This window comes from Nelumbo nucifera, chromosome 6 (assembly GCF_055504915.1).
Source record: "Nelumbo nucifera cultivar China Antique chromosome 6, China Antique-T2T, whole genome shotgun sequence".
Taxonomy (NCBI): Eukaryota; Viridiplantae; Streptophyta; class Magnoliopsida; order Proteales; family Nelumbonaceae; genus Nelumbo; species Nelumbo nucifera.
In genome coordinates this window covers 23,649,465-23,674,832 of record NC_142654.1, presented here as the reverse complement: position 1 = coordinate 23,674,832, position 25,368 = coordinate 23,649,465, and the positions used below count along the sequence as shown (strand labels likewise).

General features: G+C 37.7%; 2 protein-coding genes and 1 long non-coding RNA gene across 5 annotated transcripts; 2 read left to right on the top strand and 1 right to left on the bottom strand.

The window, feature by feature from the left end:
* Nucleotides 1–196: 196 nt before the first annotated feature.
* HCF208 (chaperone (DUF2930)) lies at nucleotides 197–7,640 on the top strand. Of its 3 annotated transcripts, none has more exons than XM_088889487.1 (7): nucleotides 197–800; nucleotides 1,063–3,689; nucleotides 3,784–3,899; nucleotides 3,991–4,062; nucleotides 5,336–5,479; nucleotides 5,944–6,097; nucleotides 7,175–7,640. In XM_088889487.1, the coding sequence occupies exons 2-7, from the start codon at nucleotides 3,443–3,445 to the stop codon at nucleotides 7,390–7,392; spliced, it is 951 nt and encodes a 316-aa protein (XP_088745613.1). In that variant the 5' UTR covers nucleotides 197–800; nucleotides 1,063–3,442; the 3' UTR covers nucleotides 7,393–7,640. The 3 variants fall into 3 exon arrangements, with proteins under 3 accessions (XP_088745613.1, XP_088745612.1, XP_010278546.1); XM_088889486.1 differs by having other exon boundaries at nucleotides 197–804; XM_010280244.3 differs by having other exon boundaries at nucleotides 197–3,689.
* Nucleotides 7,641–13,447: 5,807 nt separating this feature from the next.
* BAG1 (BCL-2-associated athanogene 1) lies at nucleotides 13,448–16,435 on the top strand. Its single transcript, XM_010280243.3, has 4 exons — nucleotides 13,448–14,884; nucleotides 15,026–15,282; nucleotides 15,408–15,554; nucleotides 15,683–16,435. The coding sequence occupies exons 1-4, from the start codon at nucleotides 14,653–14,655 to the stop codon at nucleotides 16,100–16,102; spliced, it is 1,056 nt and encodes a 351-aa protein (XP_010278545.1). The 5' UTR covers nucleotides 13,448–14,652; the 3' UTR covers nucleotides 16,103–16,435.
* A 7,317-nt stretch (nucleotides 16,436–23,752) lies between these two features.
* Nucleotides 23,753–25,158, bottom strand: LOC148790668 (uncharacterized). The gene is made up of 2 exons (XR_016077280.1): nucleotides 24,754–25,158; nucleotides 23,753–23,947 (listed from the first exon to the last, which is right to left on the bottom strand). It is a non-coding gene; the product is annotated as an uncharacterized LOC148790668 (long non-coding RNA).
* Between the last annotated feature and the right edge of the window lie 210 nt (nucleotides 25,159–25,368).

Genomic DNA, 25,368 nt, shown 5'->3' with positions numbered 1-25,368 from the left:
TTTAAATAACCCTATGTTCAAATTTCGATTTTTTTTTTTCATTTTTTAATTAAAAATACAAACAAATAATTTTAAGAAGGCTGGGGAAAAATATGGGGAGGAAATAAATAAGATAACATGGTCAACTGCATTCTTAGGTATATATACTGAATGAATTACCATTTTAACCACTAAAAGACAAGAAAGTCATTCCTTTCATCCACTTAAGCCATTTAGGTTAGGTTACAGAATTTTTTCTCTACGACACTACAAACCAGTTCCATCAGGCAAAAAGTACTGACTAGCTGAAATGGTCACTTAACAATTAACATCCCTCTGAATATAGATATAATACAGGAAATCGGCACACCTGGCGCCTCACACGCACATCCTATCATGCATCATCAGATCCCGGAACCCCATAAAAAGGAAGCACGATTTCAACTGATGAGACACGTCCATAATCGCATGTGCATTCCTCGTCAGTGCGGGATGATAAACATGCGTTTAACATGAACGCCGTTAGCCATTCGTTTTGCTATCCTCTCCAACCGGCGAAGGAGGCAAAAGACATCACCGGCGAAGGCAAGATTCTTCCGGCGAGTCAGAGTCAGACTCTGCCTCTGGCTGCCTTCCTCAATAAATAGCGGCCCTCGAGCACTGGAGTCGTCGACTGTCATCTTTATTTCTCAGTCCGTCCGTCTCGCTTTTGTCGGTGCTCCTCGTCCCGCTCCAAGTGGTCTGTCTGCCCATTTATCATCTTCTCGGCAAAATGACTAAACGAGAATCGGTCGCATTTCCTTTCTAAGCTGGAACTGGTGGTAGGTGGGTACTGTAGCAGTAGTTCATCATTATCTTCGATTTAAGGGGGTTAATGGGGTGTTCTGGAATCATCTTTTTTACCTTCACTTTAACTTTTGGAAGCAATTGATTGATTCAGCCAAGAAGTATTTATATGATCGGATTAAGGTTTTTTCAGAAAGGAAAATAAAAATTGAATTCTACCACCGTAAAGCCAAATTCAACAAATCATAGTTAAGAGGAAAAGCAATTCTGATCTTGACCGATCGTTTTCATTTTTAGGGCTATGGATGATTCAGGGATTCAGGTGCTAACAGCAACCGGTTCCAGAAGGGCAGTGAGGATAGACAGCTTTCACTTGGTGGGTGCCACCGGATCGAGCGGTCATTGGCCTCTTTGATGGGTTTCAGATATCTTACCAGAAAAACTTGGCAGCTGCATTCCAAGAACAAATAGGCTTAAAAAGAGAAAAACGATTTCATTGGACCTCATTCAGTTGGTCAATGGCCATAAACTAAGCTTTACAGTTTACGCTATAGGAAGTGGAGAGAGCAGGGTAATTCCCTCATTTAGATTTTGGAATTTCAATTTCATGATCAGATTTACAGCGACCCCATTATTGGAGTTCAGGTTTTCTTCCTCTGTTGTAATATGAAGTTCTTTACTTTCTATTCTTGCTGTTTTGGTTAAAAGTTAAAAACAATTCTTCTCATCTTCTGACTTCTCGACTGTAGTAAGTACATTGTTGTGTAGGCCTGGCTGCACCCCTCGAACAGTCGTTCTCCCAAAGTATCATTTTTATAACAGGCATTGGATTCAATCTTCAAAATGAAGAAATGATCATTCCAGCTGACCATATAAACCTGATGCTCACCATCGTTGATGCTACCGCTTATCATGTCCCATATACCATCGAAGGATATATGTCCCTTCAAAGGACTCAAACTTCTCGGGACTGAAGAACCCTATGAAAGATCTGTCTGGCATGACTGAAAGAGGCTTAAGGTCTGCTTCTAGTACAATCTCGAGATCGAAGTGCTTGTCAGGGAAGCGTTGCATGTAGTCCTCGTTTTCACAGAGATTCCGCCACTCAGAGGAACCTTCTGTTATTAGAGTGTCGAATTCATCCTTTGTTGGAAGGGCACCTCCGTTTGATGGTCGATGGTAGCAAAGAAGACACTGGCTTTGAGCTTTGCCAGACCGTCTCGGCTGATCAGTTCCCTCTCTTCCCATCCATCAATAGATAAGCCATGTTTGTTATAGTTGGACCTATTTCTAGGATTGTCGCCGATCGCCGGTCGCCGGAAGAAGCTTGACTTCGCCGGTGATGCCTTATGCCTCCTTCGCCGGTTGGAGAGGATAACAGAACGAGAGGTCTAGGTGGAAAATGGAGAGACGCGGGGATGACGAACGGCGTTCATGTTAAACGCCCGTTTATCATCCCCGCACGAATGAGGAATGCACACGCGCTTTTTGACGCGTGTCATCCTCTTATAATGTCCGAACGGCCATTAACGCTTTGATTGAAGCCGAACCCGCCCAGCACCGCTCGTGGGACTTAGCCCAGGCAGGTCCGTCTGCCAGCCAGGCTGCAGGTGGCATGATTCTTTTTAGAAAAATAATAAAAAGGTTAACATAAAGTAACAAGATAAACAAGAAATAAAAAAATACAATAAAAATGAAATAAAAAATATAACAAAAATGAAAATACAAATTTATATACATATAGATGCATGTATATTAATATATTATTATTATTATTCTACGTATTTATATAAATAATTTATTAATATATGTGGTTTGTACTGAGCCAGTATGCGGACTGTACCGTGCTGGCATGATCCATTTTTCGTGCTGTGCCGCTCTTGCTATAATGGTCGGGTTAGCCCTCTTTACCGCTCTTAATTAGAGAAACAGAAAGTGAGAAAGTTGAGGGGAAATGAAGGTCTTGTTTGGAAGTGTTTAAGTTAAAAATAAGTGTTTATTTAAATAAACATTTGTTTGCATTTGATACTCAATTTTTTTAAGTACTTATTTAGAAAATAAGCACTTATTTTGTAATCGGGTGTTTGGTAGTTATTTTTTCTAATAAACACTAAATAAGTATTTGTGATCATTTTGTTCTTCATTTTGTTTTTCAAAATTTCAAAATATACTCTTTGAAAGCACTTTTATTAAATTACTCTTATAAAAGCATTTTTGTAAAAACACTTTTATGAAAACACTTTTATAGTACTTTTATAAAGTGCTTTCATAAAAATGCTTTTATAAGAGTACTTTCATTAGTGTTTTTTTGTAAAAGTACTTTTATAAAATTCAATTAGAGATAATTCTACAAGTGGTATTTTAAAATTCAACTAGGGATAGTTTTAAAAGAAAAAAGTTGAAAAAATGCTTATTGTATAAGCACTTAAAAAAAGCTGGAAATTTGCGTTTGAAAAATAAAATCTTATTTTTAAAATAAACACTTATTCTTAATGACCTAAATAAGCATTTATTTTTAAACACTCTCAAAAATCGCCTAAGTATTTTATTTTTTACAAAATTTTTATATCTTTCCCTCAACTTTCTATTCACTTATTTTCCATCAAACCAAACATAGGCTTGGCCCTTGGGCTTGTGAGCTGCAATTCAACGGTGTCTATCAATCAGTTTGAAGGAAATGGGAAGTTTATCGATTAATACTATAGTTGAGTTCAGATTGCAGCTTCGATTTCAGGCCGATAAACGGCATTCCTCTTATCTTTTTACGTCGCGACGCCCTTCTTGCTTTTCCGGGATTATTGCCGGTATTCGTAACAGACTAAGAAGAAGGAGAAACACAAGAGTTTCAGCTCGTGTCGACAATTCTGGAGAATCAAAACAGCAACAGCAGCAGCTCAACCTCTCGGTTCTTCGCTTTACGTTTGGTTAATACTTAATAGAGCTCTCTCTCCCGTTTATTATTTATCCATTTATTTATCTCTTCTTTATGTGTGGGTGGTGGAAAATGCGGGGGTTTAGGTATTCCTGGATTGGACGAATCTTACTTACCCAGATGGATTGGATACGCTTTCGGTTCGCTGCTGCTCTTGAACCACTTCGTCGGTTCGAATTCATCCACTACTCCAGCACAGCTTGTAAGTGGGTGGAAAAAAAATTCCCTGATTGCCGTCTCTACTAAAACTTTTGAAGTTATTGTCGGGTTTTATTGATTGTTTTGTTGCGCAGCGATCAGAGGTTCTGGGTCTTTCGTTGTCGGCTTTCTCAATTACTCTTCCCTACCTTGGAAAATTTCTCAAGGTAACTCTGAGTGCTCTATTTTTTTTTTCTTTTACGTTGTAAAGCAATTTCATGAACCGCTGCAAAGTTTCGTCAAAAATTGGATAAGAAAAATGGAAAGGGAAAAAGCTTTTGGTTCCTTCAGACCATTTCGAAGATTTTTTTTTTCCGGGAAATTGTAAGGGTTAATCTAGACCTCAATGGGTTCTTGTTAGACGGTTCTCCTGTGGCTGGAATAGGTGAACGGCAACCGACCTCCAAGGCATTCAAGAGCCAAATGCTTTTGAATGATTAAGAAGAGAAATTGGATGTACTCATTCACTGCCTTTATGATGCAAAGGCTGGAGCTCCCCCCTCCAGTCAAAGGCTGGATGTTAACATTATCAATCATTCATAAATTCAAAAATTCAGCCGAGGTTGCATCTTATCCGGGCATAAAATTCATTGTAGAATTGTTCCTTACTTGATGAAGTTATTTCTGAATTTTATTGAAGTTCACTATGACTGGGATTGAACCCTGGATAGCCAGTATCAACATTGAGTAATGACCTTTTTTTTTATGTGGAACCTGCTGTGTCTTTACTCTTCCATAGAGTTGACATAAAATGAGATGTTAAGTCCTGGCAATTTCATCAACTGGGGCTTTGTTTTATGCATTTCTGTATCATATCTCTAACGAGCATCAATTTTACATCAATTCATCTTGCAAATACAAAAAGATGGACTATATTTAATCACGTGGGGCTACTTTTTAGAATATCCTCTTTGTATTTTTTGCTGAACATTTCACTTATTTATCAAAATAAAAGGAAAAGATATGGTAACAAATTTACGGTTGTTTTTCCTGCTTATTAGGAGCTAGTTCTGGATTTTGATCTCTTTCTAGTATATTAACATATTTTGCTTTGCTTTTTTTTTGCACCATTTATGTCACATTGGTGCTTCATGATTTAATGGTGCTTTTTAGTATGCAAATCAGTTTTTGTATTACTATTACCTATTATTGATAAGTGTAATATCTTTGGAGTAGAAAGATCATTAATTTATTCTAACATTGTCTTAGAAAATAATTGCATCCTAATGCAGTACAAAGAGAAACGGCACTCAATAACTTCCACTACTGGTACTAGCCTAAAAAAGTGATAAATCTGATCATTAAATGCTGAACTAAATAATTCCTTGGTTTACCAGGACTTCTCCATGTGGTCTGTAGAGCTCATTGTGCCTAACATCTCTGTAATTTGAGGAGCTTTGAACTTGCAGTGCCTGCCTCACAGTATGGAAAGTTATGCAGGGTGCAAATCTTGTGGATCAATCTACTCTGCCTGAGGGGAACAAGCAAATATTTATAATGTCAGAAAATCTCTCTGATACCATGAAGGAGGATTTGGCTTGGGGAACATATGTTTTGTTGCGAAATACAAACACCATATCAGTGGTACTATGCCATACTCTTCTTGTACTTAATAAAATTGAATATGTGGAAAGTAATATAGAGATGCACTATTTGCAAACTGGTTGGATGGTGGAATTTGTGCCTCGAATTCTAGGGCATATTACTTGCTCTTTTTTGGGCGATTTCTTAATTTGAAGGTCTTCTTGAGACAAGGAAAAGGATGATATATACATACATGTATTTCAGTATATTTTGAGTAAGAGATGGTCCTCCATGATATTTTGGGCTCTCCATGGTTTTAGGGGGAAGTTGTAGGGAAGTCCTTTGGACATCCCCTTCTCACTTATTATGACAAGGAACCAAATGCAAACTTAAAGGTCCAAATTAACATGGAGCTACTGTGGTTTGAGTTTCAAGCATTAAAAATCTTACTATTAAGCTTCTAATTAGTAATTATGTTTGAAACATAACACTTAACAATTTTTACTGCTTTTCACTTTCACCAGCTTATATCAGTTGGGGATGTGCTGTGTATACGTGGCTATTGGAGTACACCTGAGGATGCAACAAAAACCCACATGCTTGATTGGTTTGGAAGACAGGTTCAGCAAATTGGTCTTTCTGATCTGAAGGATACACTTTATTTCCCTCAGAGACCAGGTAAACCATGAAGTTTCTTGTTTCAATTCTCCAATATGGGTAACAATACCTCTATTGGACTGGTCTCATTTTCTATTCCATATATCTGTTTCTATTGGCCATAAAACAAATTTTGTTAATTCTTCAGTGGGGTGGTAGGGGATTCTCTACCTTGATGCATATAAACCTATTATACCCAGATACCTGTATAAGGATGCTCTATCATGTTAGATACTTAAAATTTTTAGTGTAAATTTTGTACCTAATACCATATCTAGCTGTGTCCTTGCTGTATCCGGGTAACACAGATTATGCCGCACAATAGAACAGGATGAACAAATCAAGCTAAAATGATCAAACAATGGAGGTGTGCAGTGTGCTATGTTGTCTTAGAATGCTCTAGGTCTAAGGGGTGTTAATTTCACTTGAATTGATTAAAAAGGAAAAAGGAAAAAGGAAAAAGGAAAAAGGAAAAAGGAAAAAGGAAAAAGGAAAAAGGAAAAAGGAAAAAGAATAAAAGGTAAGGAATGTAGTATTCAATACTTTCTAGAAGCTCAGAGATGGTTCATTCTTTGCAGTTGATCAATGTTTGTCTGTTGAAAAGATTCAATTATACTTACTGGAAGATCAGTCATGGTTCATTCATTAGTCATCGAAATTTTTTGAGTAACAGCCAGTTCTTGCCATTTACTTTGGGATGCAGATAATTTAGGACACTTAGAGTCTTAGTGCTCCCCAGTTTGCTTGGTAATTTGTCCTTGAAAGAAGAGGATAATCATTTTTGTTAACTTCTATCTACGCCTGACACTGGTACAAAATGTCTAAGTTGCATATGGCATGAGATGTTTGGAACTAGAGAAGGTTTAGGAAACCCGGTTAGACCCTTAGCCATATAATTTTAATTGAGATTCCATGATTTACCAATTTCCTGTTGGAGTGTCCATTTAATAGCAACAAAATCCTCTATGATCTGGTATTAGCGACTTCATTCTCTGCTGATTTGTAGTAGCGATGTTTCTATATTTTTTACTTGAACTGCTAGGTTTTATTTTCTATTAATAGTATCAACTAACATAATGAGATTTTTTTTTTCTTCAGATTCTGGGGTTTGGGAGATGCTCCCCAAGGGAATTCGTTCTTTTTTGGTCCAACCTGTGCTAAGAGCTTGTAAATTAGGTGGCAATGGAACAGAAAAAACAATACAAGGTTTCATTCTATTGGCTTCCAGCATGAGTTATGCATACAACAACAGAGACAGGGACTGGATAGGAGCTGTTGCGAACAAATTTAGAGGCAGTGCATGTATAGATTTGTAATGAATTTACTCACCTTTATTCTGTTGTAATTGTTCTAGGTATTCCAATGGCTTAAGAAGAAATGCCCCTTTTATTGTGGGCCTTCTTTTTGTTTTTTTTTGGATTCAGTGTGATAGCTGTGAAAGAGTTGTCCTTTTCCTTCCACCTGATTCCAGAAAAAGGCAGTTTATGTCCTTGATTATTTAAAGCCACAAAATAACTTTTGAATTTTCAAACTGAATGGTTGTTTTCACTCTTAGATGCACCAATTCATTGACTAGCCCTCTGGCATGAGGGTTAGATTGATATTTAATTATGTAGAAAATTAAGATTAAAGTTCCAAGACTTCGAGTTTTTGGAAAAAAAAAGTTGCTGTAATATGGGGAAATAATAGGTTGGATGATGTGATTTGGAGTTGGGATATGGCTATAGGATCTCTTCTTTCCTGAATATGCAAATTTGGGCAGCAACATCATGCATACAATTATGATATGGCAAGAACCCTCTAAAAGCTTTTGAATGCATAATTTAGAACAAATTTTTAACTTCTTCAAGTTACTAGAATTATGTTTAGTGCTTTTAAGAACTGCAACGCTATTTCGTTACCTTGCCACTGTAAATTGCTTTAGTTTCTGCAAAGTGATTCTTCATGTTGGGTTTTTCAATTTAATCCCAACAGGTCGCATATTTTCTCAGAAGTACATGTAACTGCAGTTTGACCATTAAAAAGTTAAAGTGAACAATTTTTGAGCTTCATCCTCCTCACTTATCTTTGTCCACTGTGGAATTTTCTGTAGGATAATAAACATAGTTCCCATAACAGGTTAAATTTGTTGGCTTGCAGCAATATGCTATCAACAAAGCCTGTGGCAAACAGGCATGAGTTTCTTCTCCACTTCTTATGTTGAATACATGAGCTGGAGGAACACTTGAGTCCCAATAAAAACTTATCCAACCTATGTATCAATTTCTGCCAAAGGAAATGAAAGAGAGGACTCTAATTGAGACACATTGAACAAGAGAATCTTCTTGACAAGATCCAGAGAGAATTTGAAATTGTTCCTAATGGCCAAGATTAGGCCTGGCATAATGTACTGCAATTCTGTTATATCTTGTTTGGTAGAATACCTCTGAAGCTCACAGGTCATATCAGAGGGATTGGGTTATAGCTATTTTAACATTCTGAAGAGGAGTAATAAGCAAGCCATCAGACTAACCTCCCTTGGACTGAAGTGAAGCCGTGGTAGTACCGAGTAATTTGGCTTATCTACCAACCATTTTTAGTTTTAAAGGCCAGGATTTTTTGGTTTCATAAACCCAACCTTATATATCATCTTTGGATTGGGTTGGCTGGGTGTTCAACACCTTGGGTCGGGCTAGGGCTGAGCTCAACCTCATCAAACCCGGCCCATCTTGCATCCCTAGCAAGGAGGAGACATTTTTGGAAATAGAAAATATCTCAATTATGTTATAGTCCTTGTTTATGATGAAAACTCTGCTTTCTACCCTTTCTCTACATGGAAGAAACAGGTTAGTGTAAGGAACAAACACCATAGATAATGCTCAATTTACATGGTTCAAAAAAATCATTTGGTTGTGTGCTTGTGCAGATTGTTGTACACGACGTTTCAGATGGAAACCAGTGAGTTGTTGGCATTTGGTAAACCGTGAAACTTGTAATTGGTGGCAATTTATGCAGATGCTGTAGCCTGTAGCTATCTGTTTCTTGTGTTGCCAGAACCAAAATGCTCCTCCGTAGGGCTTGATCGTCTGGGGTCTAAAATAACAACCCTGTAAGGTTATAGACGTTTTTGACTTAATAGTGTTTCATTTGGTTGCACATAAAATGAATGAAAATAAATGATTTCCTCATTTCCATGAAAAAAACTATTTAACAGTGGCTGCTGTAGTTGTCTATGGGAAACGAACGGTTATGCACTTCAGATATACAAAAACGAGATTTGGGTTTCTACGTGAAACATTTTGGGTTGATCAATATAAATTGGTTAGAAATATTTTTTCTACCGAGTTGAAAAATATAAATTGCTGTTTTCACCTTGAACATCAAATGTATTGATGAACCCAAAACGTTTCAAGTAGAAACATCAAACAGGCAAACAATGGTGCCAGACACAACCCTTAGATGATGATGGCGGTGATGTATAAAAACAAGATTTCCTTCTAACTTTCTTTAACACATTTCTAAAAAGAGGGTCAGCTGTCTTGATCTAAGTGTCTTGACACACTATATATCTACCAACCATCGATGTGTCTTTTCCAAGCTATATTAAAGCATCAGGAAGCTTTAGAAAGTGATTCATTTTTTCCAATGAACATCATTTCCCAAGGAAAATTGTTTCCTTTCCTTTGTTTATGTGCAACCAAATGCATCCTACATTGAAACTTGTTGGGGGGAAATGGAGGAAAGCAAACAATTTCTACTGAACGCAAATGTTTTTTTTTTTTGAAAAATTAGTGGTTATAGGAGAATGACATTCCTTTTGGTGTGTTCTATAAATCACTTTCTGAGAAGTGGATCAGTCCTCTTAATGTGAGTCCCGTATCATCCGTATGCTTCTACAATTTAGGACTAATTCCAAGTTAAAGGAAGCACCAAAGGAAATCAGGAAAATGGCCCTTTTGCTAATTGATATCAGGCTGCTTTTGGTTGCATCTAAAACGTAGGAGAAGGAATGATTCCCCCCAAAATTATATTCGATAGAAATAGATAATCTTTCTAATTTTCCTGCAAATGGTTTAACTTGGAAAGAAACCTGAATTGTGAAGAAACATATGGGTTTCACTAGATTTGAGCTAATTAGGCCAACCATCTGTTTGGAAAATGGCTGATAGAAAATATCAAGGAATGCCATTTTCAGGTAACTATCAATCACTTTATGGAAGATGTTTGTTTCCTATGTGCAATAAATAAGAGGTTAGAGAATAACGTATTTTCTGAAAGTGAAAGTCATTCATTTTCCTTCACTTCATCTGCAACTGCAACCAAACAGGGTCTCAGTCCTCGGGGATTCCTTTCTTATCCTTGCTTTTACATGCGACCATTTGCATCTGGGCAAGGTTTTGTTTTTGATCAGAGGCGAAATGATACAACAATACCTAAAAAAGACAATTTTTGTGGGTTCCTACGTGTCATCTGTAATGGCGTGAGATGGTAAACTACCTGCTCACATTAGGGCTGCAAAAATGGTATCTGTTTATAATTGGATTGAATATAGGAGTGGATTTGAGCCGAGCCGAGCTGAATAGTACGAGGCTCGAGCTCGAACTCGGTTTGAGCCAGAACGTTGAATTCGAGTTCGGCTTGAGTAAAAAATTTATAAGCTTGAGTTTGATTTTGAGAAAAAATATTTTATAAAAATATTTTTTATTTGATATTTAAAAATTAAGAATTATATATATATATTCGAGCCGACTCACAAGCATCACAAGCCAAGCTCTAGTCGGCTCGTTTAATAATCAAGCCAGTGAATTGGGCTCGAGCAACTCGTGAAAAACTCGGCTCGTTGCCATCTCTATGGACCAACCCCTATAATGTTGTGTTTTTATTAAAGTCATTGGTTCAAAAACAAGGATTAAAATATTGATACGCTTAATACCATTAAGTAGGTACTGGTGATACCCCCGAGTTTTGCTTTTTTACTTTTTAAAAATTTTATAGGTAGTAGAGGGTCTCGCCCAATATTTAAAAAGTCTTTATATTGGTGTATCCATGTGTATTTAAATGTATAGATACGTATATGATTGTGTTTTAGTCCTTGGTTAAAAAGTTTCATAAAATTTATTTTCAATATATTTTGTTCATGATATACAATATCAAAATAATTTTCAGTGCATTTTATTAATAATATATATTATTTTGATTATTTCTAGTTTAAATTATCTATGCTATTCAATTACAACCCAAATCCGATTTGAATCCAAATATAAACGAATCTACCTCAATACTTCATGTCCTAATTCGATTTGATCCGTTCGCAGCCGTTGCTAGCATTAGCTTCTATGTTAACCATGAGGATCAAGAAGAAACAATTTCCATATGGCAGTCATAAGGGGTTTCAATTTTTTACCCAACCCATCTAAACCAGCCCAACCCAATGCAACCACTTAAAATCCAACCAAACCAACCCAAGTGCTTGGTGGGTTGTATACGAGTTGACAACCCTTTTGTCAAGCTTAAGTGGGGGTGAGTTGGGTTGGGTGGTGGGTACCCATTACAAATCCCACCAAATTCTGACATTCTCTCTACCCAATCTTCTTTCTCTGGTCACCATTGCCCCACACTTCATTCGCTCTCTTCACGTGCACATGCACGTGCCTGATATACCCTTTCTCACTCTCCACTGATTGGATTGCAATTGCAAGTTGGCCGTCTAGGCATCTATATGTGTAGAACACAAATTGAGCCCATTTAATGGAGTGAGTGGCTGGTAGCAGTAGGTAAGTTGGTCTTCTATCCAATCCAATCTCAATCCACCCATATTACATTTTAGTAGCTGCTAAACTAGTCTTAACTTTTTTTTTTTTTTTTTATCAAGTTGCAGCGGGCGGGACCCACATGTAACGAACTGACGTGGCGGGTTTTGATTGGCCCTGTATTACGAGTAAAAGTGTAGGCAATGCTGGCCATTATTGTTCTCTCTGCAGTCTCGCTTAATGTTTTTTTCTGGACACTTAAATGTCAATCTCCAGACGCCAGACACCTGTTCTGTACTTCCCCAGATGATTAGCTGATTTGCACTCTGCTCCCAAACATTAGACGATAGATGATAGATCCTCCAGATTCCAATCAGCAGCCACCCCTTTGAAGAAGAAACCGAGGGTGGCCCACTTTTGCTTGAATGTCCTCTCTACATGACTCATCCATCTGGACGCCACGTGTAAAACTAAGACAACAGGAAGTAGGACGAGTAGTTATCAGAAGGCCACGTGTGCGCAACAAATACTACACACATCTCGATCAATGATCACCAATTCACCATTATTGATCAAACCACCCTCCGATTGAGTCACAAGTCAAAATTAACTCTCTAACAAACCAAATCGCATCTTCATTATTATAGATTTTAGTTAATTAATTAATTAAAGAAAAGGTGGGTGCATTGTCCCCCATCAAATACGAATTACGACGGAACACCAAAAGCCACCAACCCCCCTTCTTCTCCATAATTTTAAAACAAGAAATTAGAGAAAAAAGAATTAAAGTTTATAACTGTTTTTTATTTTAATTAATTAAATTAGAATTATACTTTTGGACAGACCGCACTCCACACTGACCAATCCAACAACCGACCTTCGTTCTTAAGCATTTGTTCTGATATACGCGCGCGTGAGGGTGTCAAGTGTGTTACACCATCTCTTTCGGACGACGTATATATATTTACAATCACAATCGCTCGAAACCACGTGCCGGAATTGCGATGGACGACCAAGACTTTGCCACGTGTCATTTAATCCGACCCGATCTGGTCTACCCTTTTGAGTGTCGGTGGCGTGCTAGGCAAAGCAGAGAGAGAGACGGAGAGTCGAAAGCAAGACAAAGAGGGAGGAGACGGGGGACCCCGGTCACAGTACCATGTCTTTAATGGAATAGTCGTTTGCCACGTGTCTCACAAAAGGAATCTTGACGTCAGCGATTCCAATTTGCTGGGTTGCCTTGAGAGAGAAATAGAGAAAGAAAGGCGAGAGGTTGACGTGTCTTCATTATTTTTCATTCCCACAATTGGGCTTATTCTTCTTAGCAATGACAAACTTGTCCCCCCCCATTTACCACCCGAATTGAACACATTAAATTACATTAACACCACTGAAAGAAATGGCGCTGTTTAAAGCAAAGGTAATCAAATCATTGTGGGTTGGGGACACAATAGTAATTTTACAGAAAAGTCCAACTTCAGATCAGTCAACCAAACCAAGGGACACTTATTATTATTTTCGTACTTTTCTCTGTTTTCATATTTCATCTGGTATTACTAGAAAAAAAATTAAAAATTAAAAATTAAATTTATTAATCATTTTTCATATTTATCTTTCCTATGCTTACAGTTGATTAAATAGAGAAATTAGGGATTTCACACGCGTCGACTGGATTGTGGTAGGGATTGATTGAAGCGTGCGGTGGGTCGATTGCGATGCGCCACTGGTTTTGGGTTGTGGAAGGTTCCGGCCAGCGAGAGAGAGAGAGAGAGAGAGATGAGAGAGACAAATCTGAAGATAAAAAGAGAGTTTGGTGAGATTTCTGTGTTCAATTTCTGTATTTATTACTGATATTTTGGGAGGATAAAAGCTAAAAAAAAAGCCATTAGCAATTAGCCATCTCTGTTTTTAATCTTTATTTTATATATTTTCCCTTTTTATTTTGCAATTCGTCCTTTACTTTTAAACAGAGGAGTTGGCGGCTTTTGCTGATGTCTTCTACGCTTCTACCTTCCTTTTTTCCCTTAATTAATGATTTATTTAATATTTAATATTTAAAATTTATAAATTCTTTCTCTCGTCGCAGTTTCGATTGATTCGCTGGCCTTTCATTTTTTCTGGTCTACTCCTCTTCGTTTATAAGAAAGGAGAGGGTTTTTACTTTTTTAGGTGTTTCGTTGTTGGGTTTTTTTATATAAGTTTATTCTTTCGAGTTCGATTAGATTTCTATCATTTTTATCATTTATTTCTTCGATTTAGCTCGGGCTTTGGACATTGATGAGGAGATATACTTGGGATTGGGAGCAGGAGGTGTAATCATTGTTTTCGGGCTTCTGCGATTGGTAACCAGTTGGAAGAGGCTCACTCGATTTTAAGTTGCTGTCTGCCTTCTTTTCCGAGACGAATAATTGGTCGATATTGAAGAGAAGGTGGAGGAGGGCAGGCTGGAGCATGGAGAGGATTTGATTTGTTTCCTGCTGGGCAATAAGAAGAATCGGAGTTCCTTGCAGTTTTCGAGTGATTTTCTGGTTTGTGATGCTTGGTTCAGACGTTTACATCACTAGTTCGTCTTCTGACTTGGTGGGTCAGAAATGTTTTTCTTTGATTCCACTAGAGATTGTTGCGAAGCGGACTTTCAAGAGATCTGAGTCTCAGGTTCTTTCTTCTCTCTCGGGTTTCCTCTGACCCACCAGGAGAAATAGACGAAAGAAGAAAGGAAAGACATAAAGAAATCCAGAGGAAGAAAATTTGGAGTTTTTGACATTTTGTAAAACAGGAACAGAATAATCTCATTCCACTTTGGCTCAGGAAAGAAGGAAAAAACAAAAGGAAAAAAAATTGGTCGAGATGATGCGAATGAGGACGAAGACCACCGGAATGTCGCCGGTGAATGGAATCACGGGGAACGGAGTAGGTGGGTCGGAGGTTGCAGATTGGGAACTCAGACCAGGGGGAATGCTGGTTCAGAAGAGGAACCCGGATTCCGATGGGGGTGCAATCCCTGCTCATACCATCAGAGTTAGGGTTAAGCACGGCTCCAATTACCATGAAATCTATATCAATTCTCAAGCCTCATTCGGTAATTACAATTTCTTGCTCTTTCACTCTTCTATTTCTATTCCTTTTTCTGCCCTTCAAGGAAACAACTCGATTTTGATGAAATGAAAGGAAGAAGCAGAAATGTGCAATGTTAATACAAGTAGCTTCTAATGGTTTGCAGGTGAGTTGAAAAAGCTGTTGGCGGCACCGACTGGATTGCATCCTCAGGACCAAAAGCTTTTCTTCAAAGACAAGGAGAGGGACTCAAAAGCTTACCTAGATATTGTGGGAGTGAAGGACCGATCGAAAATTGTTCTGGTCGAGGACCCAACTAGCCAAGAAAGACGGTATCTTGAGATGCGCAAGAATGCCAAGATGGAGAAGGCAGCAAAATCAATCTCAGAAATCAGCTTGGAAGTCGACAAGCTCGCTGGTCAGGTATTGCTCAATTTGCAGTGAAAAACTGTAAGCTGAAAACCCATACGCCCTCCCCTTCTAACTTGAGACTTATTTTACGTCCAGTAGGGGGAATTTAACGTGTTCTTTTAACCGTAATTGGGCAGGTCTCGGCTATTGAATCATTAATCTCTAGAGGTGGGAAGGTTGCAGAGACGGAAGTGCTGAATCTGATTGAGCTGTTGATGAATCAATTGCTTAAGTTGGATGGAATTATTGCCGATGGAGATGTGAAATTGCAGAGGAGAATGCAGGTATTTTTCTCATTGCCAATCAAACCCCATTTTGTGAATTGTTACTGTTGCATATAGCTGCTGCATACTACTATTAGTTTGTTAATTAGCCTAACTAGAATCTCAATTTCCACCCTTTGGTCATGAAGGTGAGGAGAGTGCAGAAGTACGTAGAGACCCTTGACTTGCTGAAGATCCGGAATGCAATGCCCAATGCCAATGGTGCTCAAATGCCAATACAGCAACAGCAAAGACATTCAACTGGACAAATGTCAACATTGCAACAACAACAGCAGCAAAAGCATTCAACTGGACAAATGCTATCAATGATACAGCAGGAAAAGCAGCAGCCGCAAAGGGAATGGGATTTACTGGGTCAAATTTCACCAGTTCAGCAGCAACAGCAGAAGCCACAGCCTGCAAGGCTTTCGGCAGCAGGACCAGTGGTGGTGACGACCCAATGGGAGACATTTGATTTGGTGCCAGTTCCTTCAACATCCACCACCACCACCACCACCACCACTACCAGTCAGAATCCTCCTCCCAAGTTCAATTGGGAGCTTTTCTAGCAAATCAATATTGTATATCGTATCAAGCCAATGTGTTCTAGTGTTTGGGTCGTCTGTGTGCTTTGGGCTTGTCTCCAGTCAGTTGGGTCTCGTTTTTCTCCATTCTTTTTTTTGCTCTGTATTTAGAATTTTAGTTTCTGAGAACATCCCCCTCTACTCTCATTCACTCCATCAGGAATAAAGGGGGTTATTATGATAGTGATTTTTATTATTTTATTTCTTTTTTGAGTTCATTTGTTGTCTGTATGCGTCAGGTGGGTGAAGATGGAGATAGGATATAATATGTATATGAAGATTTATTTCATGAAAAGAAAAGTAGTTTTAGATGTGAAAGAGAGATGTAGATAGGAATATGGGGTTTAGTAGTCCCATTTTTTAAGAACTGTCGGTGTAAAGCCTCTCTCTCTCTGATGCACCATTCAATCTGACTTTCAAGCAGGTTATGCAGAATGAGAAACAGAAATAAAAAGGAACAAGAAGAAAAACTATTTGGTTTGGGTTCTGGTAATCGAATAACTAACCCCAAAAAAATGATAAAGAAGAGATGTCTGACTTCAAAGCAGGATGGCAGGATAGTGGAGTGGTTCACTTCATATGAAAATTCAAAGGCAACGTTTTGGGGCAATGTGAAGTAAGATCTACTTTACATATTTATTCTCAATTTTGAGAACGTGCTCCTTATTTTTAGTTCTCTGCGTTCTGCGAGTAATAAGCATCCCACCATGAACAAAAGTTCAACTCTACCGAAGGTCAACTGTAACACATGGCCACTTAAAAGAAATACTTAAACATCTTCCGTGAAAAAAGCTACTCCACCAAGGTTAATAATAACAGATAGCTACTAAAAAATTGACAATTGTGTGTGTGTGTGTGAGAGAGAGAGAGAGAGAGAGAGGAACTACAACTCAGAGGCTTGAAGAACCATTTCTCTTCACTCAGAGGAGGTTGGACTTGGAAGAGGATTTTTTTAGTTGGGTGTGATTCTCGCACTCTCTAAACAAGATCATTTTTTAATCTTTCATTTATTTATTTTGGTGGAATAACAAAGAGGATGAAATGAAAAAACACGCACAGCAACAAGGAGAGGAAACTCAGTCTACACGCAAATATGTTGAGAAGAACGAAGAAGATGAAAAAACAAGCACAGCATCAAGAGAGTAAACTCGGTCTACATGCAAATGCTGTAAAAATTTCTTTACACTGAAAGATGAGCAGCATTGTTTCAGAGCTCTTTTGATAAAACATAATTTGATGTCAAGAAAACAGTAGATAACAAGGATTTTACTACTGTAGGAACAAGCTACTACTTGAGTAAAGCCACTATGTTATGATTGACCATGGAAGCCTCTGTGTTGTAAAAATAACCCAAGAACTCCATATCCATTTCCAGTCTGATTTTGCTCCGTCTTTTTGGACATAAACCCATCTCTGCGTTGGTTGTTGCTTTGTATCTTGATACTCTTATGTGACTTCAACAGCATGGAAACTGTACCAACACTCTGCATCTGAATCCCCTACTAAGATGGAGTTCAATAGTTTGCAGTTCTATTTCAACAGTATTGACCCAGATCATAATTGAGAATGACAAGATCCATTTTTAGGTGGTAATAAGACATCACTTTGTCCATAGTTCTATGATCTAACTACAACCAGAATCATTTCCCCCAGCTGCTCTAATTTCAATGCACAATAAAAAAACAGTGACTGTCCATTCATGTTTTAATGTCCTTTCCAGCCAGTGCAAATTCAATGACCATCTCTGCTTTCTCAGTGCAAATTCTTTGACTCAAAGCCATGAAGAGTATCCCAAGATCAATTCCCAATGTTAAATGTCTTTTCCAGCTGTACTGACCATATAATGGCATGGAGAAAGCAATACCATTGATATTTAAAGATTTTCACGAAGTGATACCATAGCTTAGCTGTGAAACTCCAATGGATGAATATGTGGTTTGGGCTTTCCTCAATCTGGGCGCAAAGAACATTGTTTGTCAGGCCCATTCCTCTTCTGTTGAAGTTATCCATCACAAAACATTTGCCCAGTACTGTAACCCATAAAATAAACTTTGATGCAGTATACCATATACCCCACCTGAGCTAAGGAGCAAAGCAGAACGACTTAGGCATTGGGATTGTTGGGTTGTCTTACAAGTAGGTCCTCATGTTGCTTTGGCAGGAAAATTAATCCTTAACACACTGTTCAGCCAACTAAAGAAAGAGAGAGAAAAGAAAATCCCTGGATGTTCCCATTGCCATTTCCTGAAATCAGTTTCGGCTGCTGATTTTGGAGCCTGAACAAGAACTCTGATATTTGCTTCACCTCCTGATCATTTACATACCTTCTAAATCTAGGGAGACACACTACTTCCCCATGAGATATTTCATAGTAATCTGCCACTTCAGCATTTCTGTCTTGTGCTGTCATGAACAATACTGGGAAAATCTCCACAAGGGGTGAATTGGAGCACCAAGAATCCATCCAGAAGTTGATCTTACTGCCATCACCCCATTCATATTTAATTCCTTTAACTGTGGGAAAGCCTTTCCAATACCTCTTCAGTTTCCAAACTGCATATCCATGCAATTGCCTGGGTTCATTGACATTCCATTGGTTATTGCTAATACCATATTTTGCAGCAATGAATTTCCTCCACAGCCCATCTGATTCTTCAGTGAACTGCTAGAACCATCTTTGTAGAAGGGAAATGTTAACTATTTTCATCCTTTTGATGCCTAGTTGTCCATTGTCTTTGGCCACTCATATGCTGCTAGGATTAGTCTTGCCCAATTCAGCCCAAGGCCCTGCCTACAGAAACTAGGGTTGTTCCTAGGCCAAATATAGGCACAGTGTTGAGTTTGGATTGGTTTGGGTTTGACCTTGGCCCAGCCCTAGATATCTAGGTATGTACACATGTGACTCTGACTAATCTCAGCTCTTGGTAAGGTGTGGATCACACATGTGGTTCAAAATGACTTTCCCTTGACAAGATATTCTCATAATTCTAATATCTGGTTTAAGTTTGGGCCAGCCTGACTCTGAAAATATGAGTTTGGGCTGGGCACCTTGGGCTGAGTTTGGGCCTAGAGCTGGTCCAAGCCCAAATTCTGGGTTTGAGCCTTGGGTTGGGCCAAGCTCAACCAAAGAAGGGTCTGGCCCTAAGCCCAACCCTATATGAAACCATAATAGTAATATTAGAACAAGGCACTTCCCTTGTGATTCTTATCACCCAAGCAGGTGCTTAGTTGCCTAAATGGGTGCTTTTTTTAAATAAGCCGTGGCATTCTGAAAACTTACTATTTAATAGAGGATATAGTCCTTGGTAGAGTGGAATGGAAAAATAAGTCACATAGTAGAACCCACATGGTTCGGATTATCGCTTTATGATTAGTTGCCTAAACAGGTGCCCTTTTTAAGATAACCCATGACATTCTGTTAACTTATTATTTAATAAAGGGCATGGTCCTTGGTAGAGTGGAATGGAAAAATAACTTAATAAGAGTCACATAGTTAACCCCACGTAGTTGGAATTAAGGCTTTACTTAGTTGTGTCTACTTTGATGTTGATCAGTGTTTTAGATGAAAAGACTAGAAACTACTGTAGTAATAGGAACAGAAATCTTAGGATGTAATGGCTTCTATAGGACTGAAATATAGATCACATAAAAGCACAAAACCTATCTATTTAGTACCTATTTTACTCATAAATAAAGCAGCATCACTGAAGTTCCTCTGGAACTAAAATCACTGAAGAGCCCACCTTGACTTAAAGGGGGGACCACACCCACTGTTAGAGTACAACCTAATTCAATAGTTGAAAAATAAGACACTTACCCAACAATCACCACCTTGGCTTATTTCTCATCTACCTCAAAGATCTTCCATTTGTGTCTCTATTTTCAAGTACTGCAAGCATCTATTAGCCTTGAGAAATGCCACCGTCTACACATAACGTGAAACACTTGGTCTTGATACCACTTGATTCAAACAAAGTGACTAATGCACCTGTGTAGTTGCACCCAAGTTAACAATCCTAATTAACTCCAGAGAGGTACCTCAATTCTTCCTCTCTCTCTCTCTCTCTCTCTCTCTCTCTCTCAGTAAGAATTTTTACCCTCACCATCATCTGTGCCCTAGAAACTTGTAGCATGTGTCTTTGTTCTAATTGTGAAAAAGACACTCCATGCATGTGGCCACAGTACTTTACTTTGTACACTCTACTTCTAGCAATCTATTGAGGTTTTGGAAACCATTGTACTCCCAACTAGATGATACAAGCCTTACACTTCTCTCCCTTCATCAGGACTCTACTGCCACATGTGGTTTATATCACCTTGGGGTAACCTATTTGCAAGTTTATATCATTTGATTCAAGAACATCTTTGATATATTCTTGCAACTTCATATCAATATGGAACTTCAAGTCTCACTCTTAATACTTCTTACTCTCATGCTATCTATGATAAAAAGAATGAAGGTTTCCATTAAAAATAGATCTGATGTTCAAATCATTAGACAACTTCAAAACATAAATGACAAAACCCATTGTCTTCATTGGTTCAACATCCCAATGTGATGCTGTTTGTATTTTCCTTTAGGATATATTTCTAGCCAAAGTTACATCAAACTTTGTCGCAAAAAGATCAAACTCCAAAGAATGCTTATGCAAAATGACATTTTTTATACTTGTGATTCTTGCTGCAATTTGTAGTACATCTCTTTGTACATAGAGCTTAAAAGATTGAAATTGAAGAGGATAAGGTTAAAAATACAAGGCTTGGTGCTGATTTTGGTATTGAGAATTAAGCCTAGTATGCCCATTGATTTGGTTCTCTTTCCTATTGATGCAAGCTCAACATATATGCAACATTTATGAGGAAAATAGGCAAAAGATCATTGGCCAACATTCATGAGGAAATTATGTAAAATTAGGAAAGATTAAAAACACGAGCAAGGAAGAAAGGGACAGGAGAAAAATGAATGGATTGCTGGTCAATTTGAGATGGTAGATAATTGGGAGACCCAAAGATAGCTCTAATGGAGGAAGAGCAGGATCTAAGAGGAGCCCTAAAGATAGAGTTGATTTAACATTGAAAAGGGAAGAAATTTGTTGGAAACAGAAGTCATATCCAGATGGATCAAGGCAAGGGATGGAAATCTAGATACTTTCATGCTTTGGAACATGGAGATGAATATAGAATTTAATCTCTCATCTTGTAGTGAACAAAGAAACCATAATAAATCAAGAAGAGATTGCAGGGATTTTGGTTGAGCACTTTAAGCCTCATTATGACAAACAAACATGGTTTGTTAAATGAAAAGAAAGGACTAAGACTAAAATATTAAAAATCATACAAGAAGAGATCCAAACTAATAGCAAAATCCAAAAACATGGGCAACAAATGAAAAATACAGAAAATGACACTTACACCAACAAAGAATAACTCTACAAACAATGATAATTACCTAGAACCCTTAATGGCAGGCCTCCAATGGAATAGGAGGTTCAATCTAACAGCCAGACCTTGCCACTCTTGGAGAGTAGTTCAAACTCCAAGATTTTCCAAAATGGCCAGTAATCCAAACCCAACCTATGATCATCTAGGAGTTGGGATTTCAATTGGTAGCCTTGACTTGGCAATCATAGATGCCACAAATAAATGCAATAGACAAAACCCTATTGTCATACAAAATGGACAAACAAGTAGAAGATATGCACCAAAAGAAATTTCATGAAATGAAGGCCGGCCAAGTTTGAGAAAAATGAACATCTGAAATGTTTTTGTGAGCTATGATGTTGGTAGTTTTCACAAGGAAAAAGTTTGGAAAATAGAGATTGAAATACAGATTGATGCAACATAACCAAATGAAGCACTGTTTTGAGAGTAGGATAGCAGCAATACTAATAATAGTTATCAGTACAAAAATGGAAAGAAGAAGAAGATAAAATGATAGAGGTAAGAAAGATGAAAGGGTATAACCTTACTGCCAAAGCCAAATTTAAAGGATGTTAGAGGCTTTCTGGAACAATGAGATTCAGTCCTACATGCATCTGAACATAGTTGTCAACGCAACGCCTAGGCGACGAGGTGCCCTTTGAAGCTCACCTCACCTAATCGCCAAGCAGTTTTCTACTTCCTACTATAAATAGTGTTTTATTCATTCTTTTTTGAGATTATAATTATAAAATAGACATTATTAAACTAAAATAATCATCTTGTGTGTTTATATACTAATTTCTTTTTATTATTTTCTTATTAATTAGGGTTTAATCAACACAAACATTGCTAAATGCTGTATTGAACCCTCAAAGACATAAAAACCTGAACCAAGAAGTAAGGGAGAACTTAAAATTTTATCTAATCAGCATGTTTTCCTCTTCCATATATTCTTCTTCTACTTTTCTTCTTCTACTACTAGTACTACCAATACTTTTTATTTTCTTCTTTTCCTATAACAAAAATAAGGGTTCAACCCCTATATTTTTTGAATTTTATTTTCCTTCTTCCTTTTCTTCTCATGAATATGTTGATTTTCTATACTTTAATATGAAATTTATACTTTTCTTATGAAAATCATGAATAATTATTAAAGAAATATGGTTATGGTACCTAGGGAGCTACCCTAGGATCTATGTTTTTAACATAAAAAAATCCGTTGCCTAGGCGACAAGGCGCCCCCCCAGTCACCTAGCCTCACCTTGGCGCCTTGAAAACTATGCATCTGAATGAATTGCACAAATCAGAAAAGAAAATCTTAGTGACTACTTTGAGAAAAGATATATATATATATATATCAGAGTATCTCTAGAGGAATAAAACCATATACACAATGAAACTCTAGTGGATACTAATCTTCTGTTGTAACAATCTCTGAGTAAAGCTTTTACAACAAGGGGGGATGCTAAATAAATGAGAACTCCTAAGAAACCTAGCAGTACAAATACTAACTGCAAGAAATAATGCTCCTTAGAGGATAACCCAATTTTTTTCTCAGGGCTCAACTTAGAAGGATGTTCATGGAGATCGTCCCTAGGTAGAGGGTCTAGTGTCAACAGGCTGGACTAATAGGTCAATTATGGCTTGCAGGCAATCTTGCATCATCTCCTACATCATATTGCCAAATGGTTTAGAGAGTTTCTTTAGATCATTCTTGGCACAAAGTGAGTCAAACTAATTTAGCAAGCTGATTTCAGTAATAAATAGATTCATTTGTACTTTTTGGATGTCAGACCCCTTGGCAGTGATATAAGGTTTCTGAAAATATCAATTTAGCATTTTTTTTATCAGTAAATATGTATTTTATTAAAATTCAGATTGTAATCAGTTTATACAACTTGATGATGGGACTGATGATCCCCTTTCATCACTCTATTCACCCCTCATTACAGTGTAGCCCAAAATAATTGCTGTCTCAATGCCCCTTGTAGCATTGTTAGAGGAATTAATGCATATATCTCTTTGGTCATATAGAAAGTGTCACATTGGTACATGGTTATGCATTAAGAGCTTTGAATTTATCACCAGGTGGAAGAAATACATTATGAGTTTGTGTCACACTCTTGGAAAGAAAATGGACAACCTCTAAATGGGTTCTCACACTTTATGATGGGATTTTAACCAAAAACTTAAACTTTCCAATAATCAAAGGCAAACACAAAAAGGAGTTGCTATTGATGAATTGCAATAGATCTCTCAACTACCAATAACCATAGAGAATTTGGGGTTTAGATGCTGGTGGTAGGATAGATACTGCTGTTACTATTTTTTTCAAGCTCTTACATACTTGAGCCTTTCCTTCCATCCCATAGTCACACTCCATTGCTCATCTGGAATCATGTAAAGCTGCTGGTGCAATAAAAACACAGAGAAGTTGACAACCACATTGCTTGCTAGTCTGACATCTATATATCTTCTATGAAACTAGAACACAATTAAGATATTCTCCAATATTTAGAGCAAAGTTACCAGCCCTTGTTTAGTTTAGGCCTTAAGGAATGTAGCAGTACATGGATTTGAGAAATGAGAGTGGAACGGTCTTAACCTTAAGCCCAATGATGGTCCAAGGCTCCAAGCTATCTGGGTAGATTGGATAAGGACTTAACCTTATGCCCTTTTTTGGTACATAAAACACATGATTCTCTCAGGGGTTTATGATGCAATGTTATATCCTTCTTTACCAAAGACCAACATTAACGATTGCACAAAATTGAAAGAGGAATCATAATGAGTTTTCTTGAAACGAAAGGAGCTCGCCCATGGGTCAGATTCATGGATGGAACCTGAGCTGTTAAACAATTGATATGATGCGCTCCAATGATGGGATTCTCATGAACACATTCATACCAAACCCTCTAACTCTAATTTGGAACATACAATTCCATCCATCCATCCTTGCACTCTTTTTCATCTTCCTTTTATTTAATAATATTTTTCACGGCTCCAGTAAGAACACAAAAACCAATCAGAAACCAGTAAAGCAAAGAAAAATACTAAAGCTGATGGAGCTGGTGATTTTGTCACTAAAACCGATCCAATCAAACTTCCAAATAATTAATATTGATTGAAACCAGACAAGCGAGAATGAAGAACTCGCTTCGCTGAATCAATATAAGCAGAATCAATGAAAAGGAATTGGAGGGAGGGAAGCGCACCTGATTTTACCCATATAAGAAATTTCACTAGATCGAAAATTCTGTACTGTCAGCTGTAGAGTGGAGCCCTCTAAGATTGTGAACCCCTTCGTCACTGATTGACCTTCGGAGTTTTTTTGGACCCATCCACTCCACTCTAGAAGAGATTCCGGTAAGGCGGTACTTCAGTTACTACTGGCCAATGACCTCGTACTCAATACAGGGACGGAAGAGGGTTTTCCCCTTTTTTTTCCAGCAATTTTCTTTTTTTTTTTTTTATTTTAATAAAGATTTTCCATTCATTAACCTTTACATTTGTGCCCTAGCACTGAACTATCAAACTATGTCCAAAACAAGTACTACTTAGTAGGGTGGTAGGCTTTATGTTTTCCATATTTTCATGGTGTCTAAGTTGATCCGTATTTTGAATCGAATCTTAGAACCTGTTTGGGAGGGCTTGAGGGTTGATTGAGTTATATTGACTGAATTGCTTTGGGGAAAACTATCAAAAATAGATTTATGAAGAAGTTGATTTTTTTGACTCATGTAAACTTATTTCTGACTTTTTGGGCTTTTCACCAAATACAACTTCACAACTTTTCATATAAGACTTACACCGCAAATACCCCTCCCCAT

Excerpts from the sequence above, each read along its gene's own strand:
- HCF208 (XM_088889487.1), top strand. The coding sequence starts at position 3,443 with ATGGGAAGTTTATCGATTAATACTATAGTTGAGTTCAGATTGCAGCTT. Across the intron at positions 3,900-3,990 it reads CCACTACTCCAGCACAGCTT|CGATCAGAGGTTCTGGGTCT; the intron begins GTAAGTGGGTGG and ends TTTGTTGCGCAG. Across the intron at positions 5,480-5,943 it reads ATACAAACACCATATCAGTG|CTTATATCAGTTGGGGATGT; the intron begins GTACTATGCCAT and ends CACTTTCACCAG.
- BAG1 (XM_010280243.3), top strand. The coding sequence starts at position 14,653 with ATGATGCGAATGAGGACGAAGACCACCGGAATGTCGCCGGTGAATGGA. Across the intron at positions 14,885-15,025 it reads CAATTCTCAAGCCTCATTCG|GTGAGTTGAAAAAGCTGTTG; the intron begins GTAATTACAATT and ends AATGGTTTGCAG. Across the intron at positions 15,283-15,407 it reads TCGACAAGCTCGCTGGTCAG|GTCTCGGCTATTGAATCATT; the intron begins GTATTGCTCAAT and ends GTAATTGGGCAG.